At 41.7% G+C, this 8,968-nt stretch overlaps 1 protein-coding gene across 1 annotated transcript in view; it reads left to right on the forward strand.

Annotated features, from left to right (window-relative positions):
- The first annotated feature begins 3,438 nt into the window (after window positions 1-3,438).
- The window catches only part of AKR1A1 (aldo-keto reductase family 1, member A1 (aldehyde reductase)), a 17,574-nt gene continuing 12,044 nt past the window's right edge, over window positions 3,439-8,968 (forward strand). The window contains 2 exon segments of the mRNA XM_009878482.1: window positions 3,439-3,528; window positions 8,843-8,962. Of these exon segments, the coding sequence (XP_009876784.1) occupies window positions 3,439-3,528; window positions 8,843-8,962 (210 nt within the window).

The following is an 8,968-nucleotide window of genomic DNA, read 5'->3' on the forward strand; positions in this document are numbered from 1 at the left end:
CCGCCGCCGGGCGGGCCCGCCCTGGGCCGCCCCGATAAAGGGCCCGTGGGCAGGCCCGGGGTGGGGGGTTTGTTCCTCTCTGGGCGGCTGCAGCGAGCACCCCTCAGTCAGTACCTGCTTAGCTACCTGTAGCTTTCGATTTAGCGCGTGTTTCGGTGCGTTTTGCTGGTGAGAGACCCCCTGCTCTAGGTTAGGAGCGAGCTGCGGGTCGGAGCACGGGTGTCGCTGATGCTTCTCTGGTTATTAATGCATCCTCCTAACTAGACTACCCAACGCTGCCTTTGAGTTACTCTGAGCTTTAACTCTTTTACATGAATGTGGCAATAGGTGAGTGTTGTTTTGCCAAAACCACATCTTGCTTGTCCAGAACTAGTTTGCTTCTATGTTTATTTTTGTCTTTGCTCTTCTAAAAAGAGGCTTCCTGCTTTTTAATGAACCACATAACAGTGGCTAGCAGACACGGTAATTCTCTTGCATCCCTTTAACAGAAGAATCCAAGTGGAAAGTAATAATTAGTGTGTTTTCTTCCAGTGTTTCTAATTCTGGCCTGCTGCCATTCTTCCAGAGGCTGTAGTTCTTCTTTATCTGCCGTGTTAATGTACAACAGTGTTACACGAAACATGGTGATCCTTAGAAAAAAATGCTGATGCTAGTTATTGATTAAATGTGTACCTTGTCTTCTGGACTGAAGTGGCCAATTTAAGACGGTTGTGTAACATGGTGGTGTAAAGCATATGGTTGTGTCATATTTGTGTTATAGGCCAACATGAATCAAAAAGCCCAAAGTGTTTAGTTGTATTTCCTGGTATAAAAAGATACCTTTATTTAAGGGGTTAAATTCAGGTATAAAACACCTACTTGCATGTAGCTGACTACAAAATTACCATGCAAAATCAAAATAGAAGAGAATACTGTTGTCCTTCGTATTCTTCCTTTTCTGACTCCTTGCCTAAAAAAATTACCTGTACGCCAACAGTTTTAGTTGATTTACTAGTGACTGCCTTCATGACTCACATCTGGACAATACATCTGAGTGCAAATCCAGAGCCATTAGTTTGTTTCACCACTGTTTTGCACAAGGAGGTGCTGGTCTGTTACAATCCTAGTAAGAAAGACACTTGGACTCTGTGAAGTATCATCTTGAATGCTCTGTGTTGCCAACCCGATAGAGGAAGAGGATGGCATTGATAATCTTGTGTCCCTTCAGGTGTTTGGAACCCTGAGCTGTGCAGCACTGAACAGACCTCCCCCGCTTCGTGTGCAGAATGCTCTGCAGACCTTTTGTCACTTGAGCTAAGAGGGATTTTCTTACAGGAAAACAAGTCTGTTCATTAATTCTACTGTCAAACAGAAAGGATGCTCGCCTGAGAACTTCCTACCTTTTTAGATAAAGGCAAGGGCACGCAGGTGGCCTAATCACAGACACCAAGTGGGAGTTGCCTGCAGACTCCCCCGTTACAACTACCTGCTGAGCTTATCCTGCAGCCCGGGGTTGTGCCTCCCACAGCAGAGGCCTGAAGGCCAGGACAAGCCAAGCCTGGACCTGCTCAGGTTAACTGTTACGTGGATCACCAGCTCCGTGGTGTACAACAGCCTTCAGGTCAGGATCATAAACTACTTTATTATGTCTCTCTGTAAAACAAGTGTGCTCTTTGGTGTCTGCTGTGAATCTACAAAAATGTGACTTGAGAAGCTATGCAACAAGTTGAAAATATAATCTTCCTATGTGTACACATCCTTCAGCTGGGACTTGATTATCTGAGGAAAATGTTAACAGGGTGGAGAAGGCAGAACTATTTTGGGGAAGTTTCTTGTGTGAATGCTCTGCTTTGAAAACATCCATTCCTCCTACATAGTCAGCCATTCCACCAACATTGCATACTTCCACTTTTTTTTTTTAAAAAAAAACAAAACAACGAACCAACAAACAATATTTTTAGTGAGTTTGGACACAGCTGAACTTGGAAAGTGACTTCCTCAGCTTCTGCTGAAATCAGCTAGCCAGCTTTGGAGCTCATCCTCAGCAGAACTTCTTCTGAAGTTTGATGAGAAACCTAGATTGTAAGGGTGTTGGGACATGACGTGAAACCTTCCTTTTTGATGAAAACCTTTGCTACTGTGAGCAGATTGCTGTTTGCAGCAGCTATAAAGCCAGCAATGAATAATGGAAAATCTTGCTGGACCTTTGTTCTGTTGAATTTCAAAGGGAAGGTGCTCGAGTATCACAGTGCTAAGCATGAGACAGAGAAGCCCAAGCTCAGCGTGACAACTGACCTTGTATGATCTATTTTCATTCTCCTTTTAGGAACAGAAGAACGCTACTCCTCTGTGAATTTGTGCTAGATCAGGTGTGACACTTGAAATGCATTTTATGCAAGTGTTGAGCTCTTAGTCTTGAATTTCCATCAGAGTCCATATGCAGATTTTGGTAGGATGGGAACAAGGAACCTTTTGATTCTTTAAAAAATAGCTGAATGAGCAGGGAGACAGAAAAAAAGCAGGAAGACAAAGTTATTTTGGGATACAAAACACATAAATATGTAAAGACCTGCTGTATTTTAGCTCACTTTACACACAGCTGTTTCTAGTTCTATGTCACAATGATTTTTTTTTTCAATTATACATTCACTAGTTTTATGTAATCTGTGTACTGAGGTTTCCTAGTGTCCACCTTTGAAAGTGCCTCTGTTTTGTCCTGTCTCCTAGCCCCAACTTCATATCAAAGAGGTTTTTTTCAAAAAAGCAGTCTTTTCATTTGGCAGCATTTGCCTTTTGCAGGTATATAACAATTTATAACCAATTAATACTTGTTGCAAAGGAAACCAGAATGTTTCTGGTTTTCTTCACCATGCCAGACACCCTTGATAATGAACTCTGAAATTGGCATTCAAGGGTGACAAAGCACGTATCTTGCATAAAAATGTGGGACTGATCATCCAGTAGTGATTTTTGTTTTGTTTTCTGGGCTCTGCCTTCATAAATGCCTTTATTCATTTATTCACAAATGCATTCATTCACTCCTAATCAAAACCCTGCCTGTATTAGATCTTCAAACCTTAACCTGCACTGGCCGTTTCTGGCAAAATGTGTTTATCCCCAACTGCAGCAGTAATGAGAGCTTGGTTCCTGAGCCAGTTGATAGCGAGTTGGTAAAAGAGAAGGACTTAGTGCAGAAGTCTGTTGGGATTACTGTACGCTAAGGGCAGACCTTAGCGCGTTGTAAAGGGAGAGGACAAAAAGAGCTCATTTCTAATCTCTCCAGCATAACTATTCATATCCTTTATACCAGTAAAAACTTCAAAGAGCCTGCTTTATCTTTGTTCTAGCATCACAAGGACCTCTGTAGCTTTATTAATTTATTTTTATGTAGAAAAAGTAAATTGTTGCAACTTACTGAATTGCTGCAAAACTCAGTTTGTTCTTCTTCTTTAGGCAAAAATGTCGGCAGCATGCGACTTCGTTGCACTCCACACTGGGCAGAAGATGCCTCTCATAGGACTGGGAACTTGGAAAAGCGAACGTGGCCAAGTAAGCAGAAAACAATACAATATGTGGCCAAGTAGGCAGAAAACAATACAATATCATTCTCCCAACTAGGTTTATTTTGTGCACCTTTTTTGAAGATCCTACACTGGAGGCCTGAATACTGCACTTGAATGGTTTTAGTCTTAGGTCCACTAAAATCAGTGGAATGTGGGTATATATTTGCATGATTAAGGCTTTAAGGCACAAAAGCAGCAGCAGAAGATCCCTTAAGGCTCCTTCACTCAGGCCTCAGACAGTGATGCTCTGGGAGAGGAATCTGGAAAGAGACCAGTGGGTGGGGTGGGGTGGGATGGGGAAAATGCTGTAGCTGTAGTATAGTGCCTGGCTTTTCCACTGGTAAATCCTCAGGTTGCCAGTTTGAGCAGACATCCCTGGTTTGGGCTGATCACTCAGCTGAAAGCGTTATTTTGGGTGGCAAGAACTTTGGTTATTCTTGTCCTAAGTCCTGTCCCAGCAGCCAGCCTGTGTTCAGCAAAAACCCAAAGAACATGCTTGGGCCATCCTACTTTTAGCCTAAGAAGACTCACGTGTCATTAGATATTCACACGCTGCTTGTAAACGCAATGAATTGGCAAACACCACACTTGGAAACTGTTCTGTGTGTTATTACAAACTGTCTGTGGGACTGTTTGCGTGCTGTGGGCTGTGCCTCCCACTGTAATGCTTCTACCCCTTGTCTGTCTTTTCCCTTTTGTTTCATTTAGTTAAAAGAGAAATTCTTGGGGGGAGAGGTTGTGAAAGGCCATGTCTGTTGCTTGGTGGAATACTTGGCTGGTATTGTTGTGTCTAATGCCTTTTAGTTGATGTGTACCGTTGTATGTCTGTGTGCTAAACGTTATATATCTTGCTGCTGCTCTTGGGATAGCTTTGTGGTGGTTTTTGGAGTACGTCAGATGACATGGTGCTTGCGACTGAGAAGGAAAATTAAAACCCTTCTCAAGACGTGGTATTCTCTCGTGCTAGCTAGAGGAAAAAGTGGGAAACAAGCTATCAAAATTAAATCTATTCAGAGCCATTTTATTGTTGGTATTCCTGTCCAAACAACTGTCAGGACAGTGGATCTGATGGGAATAAAAGCTGTGCTAATGTGGAAGCTGAGTTGGTGTGAGAGCTCAGACACCTCTTAAATGGGGACAAGGATGAATGTTCAGCTCCGATACTTAAAACATCCACTGACAGCTGAATTAAGTTTATTAACTTGCAGAAGGTTAATGGATGAATTTTTGTGCACCCAAAGCAGTTAAATATGCGTTGTCTAAAGGAAATGCTTGCACTTAAATGGACAAACTGTGAATGTATTGTTGATTTTGTGCACTAACTGTTCTGGGGAAAGTACGATCTTTTGAAGGAATCTGCTACGATCTTATCAAGGAATCTGCTTGTACATAACTTAATCCTAATTCCGATGGGTTTTGCTGCAGTGAACACCACTTCTCTCAGCTGAACCCCACATGGGATCCAGCTGTCTTCTCTGAGGTCCCATGAAAGTCGTTGGGAGTCACTTATTTAGGATATCTGCTATCTTCAGAGACTTCCCAGAATGTATTGAAAGCAAAATCTAGAAAGTGCAGTGAAAATGGCCGAAGCTACAGAAGTTACTGCCATTCCTATGGAATAAATAAATTGCTTTGTATCGCTCTTGAAAATCTAGAAGCATACTAGCAATTTGGCAGAGCGTCCAAACGATTTACCCTTGAAAGGACATGAGGTAGTTCAGGGAGAATAGTTGTAGTTATGAATTAAAGACAAAGGGCCAAAACCCTAGAAAAGCAGAATTATTATCACTGATTATATATAATGTAGCTGTTTCCCAAGTAGAGGCTATTTATCCAAAGCTTTTTTGTGCAACGGCTATGTTAGAAGGAAGAGTGGAAGTTGATGTTTTTAAAATTACGTGAGGTAAATATTTTGCAGATTGTAATTATTTTCCTTCCCAAGCTGCTTTTCAGCCTTGACTTTACTCTGTTGAGTAATTTCTTTATTATTGCTGATCCTAAACAAGCCTTGACCTTGTAGCCAGATCTTAGCAGTCCAGTGTTGCAGCCTTAGTTTTCTAGATGGTAAGAATAGGGAGGGAGTTATTAAATCTAAATCCATGTTGGAAGACTGTAGGATTTTATAGGATTTAGATAATTTTATGGGATTTGGATCCTGTAAAATTATAGAATGTTTTCTGTCTAGGAAGATCAAATGCTAGAAGAGAACCCTGTTTTACATGTCACCGTAGGAACGTGATGGAGGGGAACACAGCACAGAAGCTTATGAACTGGCAGCATGAAGGAGTTCAAAGAGAAGTCTTTTCAGATGGAAGCATCAAGAATATCAGTAGCGTGATGTTTTTGATATTGGAGCTTGATTATCTGTAGTCCTTTAATGCTTTGTTCTCTCAAGTGGGCCATGCTTTCAACCTGGAGGATTGATCCCCGCCTGATGAACAGTCCAACCGGCTGCAGGAGAAACTGATTCTGTGGGCATGAGACGCAGGGCTCGGGGAACTCGCAAATTTCTGTGCAAAACTTCAGGGAAGCTGAAGTGGAAATCTGTGCCTCAGAAACCAGTCAGACTGGGTCTTGTGACAGAATTGCAGCTATGGAGGAGACTATTTAGTTCTTAGAAAAGTTTGTTAGGCAATGTGGAGAATCCTGCTTACATACACAAAAACTCACTATCACTGGTATATATTAAGGGAGGGATCCAGAGGAGGCAAAACTCTTTTATTTTAGGCAACATCAGCTCTTAAGTTAGCATTACTTACGTGGTGGTCTGAGTTCCTTTCAGCAGATTTTAGTACAGTGTGTACAAACTGCGATACAAAAACACTTGCATTCTGGTCATACTGCATCTGAATGTCCTGCTGCGGACTCATGATCTGGGTTTTTCCTATTTCCCCTCAGCAAATGTACTTGGACTGCTGAAACGTGACAACCTTGCAGGAAGCAATGGAGGCTGTCAGAGCCTTTTCTTTCCAAGTATTACTGACTGAAACTGTTAAGGGTGAAAGCCTCTTCATAATGGCTTGAGGCTGTGCAGAAGAGGCTCCCTAGTCACTTAACTCTGTGTTGTTTGGAAGTATAAAGATGGTTTGTTAGTTCTTCACCTCGTGATGGGCAAATTGAAGAACTAGAAATCTAGTAATGGATATTACAATGAGTTGGGACTTAGAGATTCTGTTTCTGAACCTGCCACTGATTGTTAGCGATACCACTTTCCTCCATATTCCAAACCAAAAGCAGGTGGGTGGGAAGGCCAAATCCTTTGCTAGGATGTATAAATGGGAATGTGGTTCCTAGGCTTTGCTGTAAAATGAAGGAGAGTGAGGCTTCAGCTATGATACTGTGTCTGTTTTGGGGCAATCCACTTTGAGAAAAGCACGAAGCAGCTGATGAGATAGCAGCAACAGCGATGCAAGGTTTGGAAAAGCTGAGTTGTGATGAAAGATGGAAAGCACGAGGAAGTATGCCGGTACTTTCCAAATGAGCAAAAAGCTGTCACAGAGGAGAGGGAGGTGTCTGAGGACTAGGATGTGGCACCAGGGCCATCTTGGTTAGCTAAAAGGCTCTGAACATACAGGTGTATTGGAATAGACTGGCTGTCGCTTACAAGGAGGGTTTTGGCAAATGTGTGTAGGAGTGGTTTAGACTTAGTTGGCCCTGCTGTCGGGCATGAGGATAGACTAGATGGTGTCTCAAGATCCTTTCAGACCTGCTTGCTGTAGTTACATGATGCTGAGTTGGTGAGTCGCCCTTAAGCTGTGTGACTCAACTTGCTGAATGCAAAACGAGTTCAGTAGTTGCCCCTTGATGGGTTAAACCGAGGAATATATGGAAAGTCTGAAGGATCCTTTGGCTGTTTGTACTTCACAATACCAAATATCCAGAGGTGTGTAAATCTTCAGCTGCTTCTGTTGTCTTTTTTTTTTTTTCTGCTCCCCAGGAAATGCATGTACCTGTCTAAACATAATCATAAAAATACAAAACTTTCTGTTAAAACAAAGTACTCTTCTTAAATTTACATCTACTAGTTGGTTTTTTACCCCCACCAGAAGTCCTGTTTTTTGCACGTTTTTTCTTGATATTTGGCCTTTTGAATGGAACCAGAAACTTGAATTCATATTAGAATGTCTCTGTAGGCTGAGCGTAGTTTACACAAATACAGATTTTTGCCTAAATCCAACCCTTATTTAAATGATCAGTCCCAGATTTTCAGTGATAGAAGTTTATCAAAACATGCTGATATGGAAATACAGCCTCCTGTTTATTGCTTTGCAGAGATGTGTTTGGAGTGCCTTATCCTTAGTTTTCTGTGATGTGTACTTTAATTTTGTGGCAAATTTTATGCCTGTCTGAATGAAAAAAAATACTGTCCTGATGAGGAAATAGGCGACACAGACAAAGAACACCACTGGTTTTGCTTTCTGCTTAAGCTCCACAACTCTCACCTTTTCGGAGCGTCAGTATTAAGTCTTAGAAGATTTTAGTTTGTCTCAAGTGATTTCAGAATTACCATGACCTTGACTTTGTAGCGACCTTCTGAGGAGTGTCTTTGTCAAAGGAAACAAGGACTGGAAATACCAGAAATATGTTCGAGAAAGGAAGAAGTTACTTCATTGCTGTAGTAGAAGTGCTTTGTCATTCTGGCTAAGGGAAACTGGTCTGCTTTCCAGTTTTCCCCTCAAAATGCCAAAGAATACAGTCAGAACATCCTGTGTCTGCCTTTCCTGCAGACCTTGACAGAAAAAACAAGTTAAATTCACCACTAGAGTAGAGATCTTTTCCACATTTGATTTCCCCTTCTCTTTCTGTAGCATCTGAAAACAGGATGTACATCTTTTTAATTGGTGTTAATATTTTTGTCAGCCTTAAAATTGACAATGCTGGTAATTTAATTAAGTTGAAAGAAATCAATCTCTCTCTAGCCTTTGTGAACACACTTTTTAACCTCTTGACCAGAGAGACACCATCTTTATAAATACGTTAGGGCCTCGTTGCATCAAGCCTTAGACACAGGGTACTTTACAATCTCCCGCCGTCTCTAGACAAGTCAATGAAGAGCAATGTACAGAAATCCCTGTACAGTTAAGATGTTACTGTAGCACTTCAGAGGAATAGGCTTAAGAGACAACGTGTGCTTGCTGTCCACTGGAAGTTAAATGAAGTAGATTCTACACTGAAATCTGTAGTAGGTCTGTACTTTGGGGGTGCTCCTCAATAAGTCCCTAACGTTTTTAATTTTTTTTTTTCCCCAGTGATGTATCCCTTTCCACTGATTGCGTTGCGTAATCTGTTTCTGATTACAGGTGAAAGACGCAGTGAAATGTGCTCTGAGCGTGGGTTATCGCCACATCGATTGCGCAGCAGCTTACAGCAATGAAGCAGAGATCGGTGAGGCTTTCCAGGAATGACTTGGGCCCACAAAAGTAAAA

This window comes from Apaloderma vittatum, unplaced genomic scaffold (genome assembly GCF_000703405.1).
Source record: "Apaloderma vittatum isolate BGI_N311 unplaced genomic scaffold, ASM70340v1 scaffold26140, whole genome shotgun sequence".
In the NCBI taxonomy this organism is placed as follows: Eukaryota; Metazoa; Chordata; class Aves; order Trogoniformes; family Trogonidae; genus Apaloderma; species Apaloderma vittatum.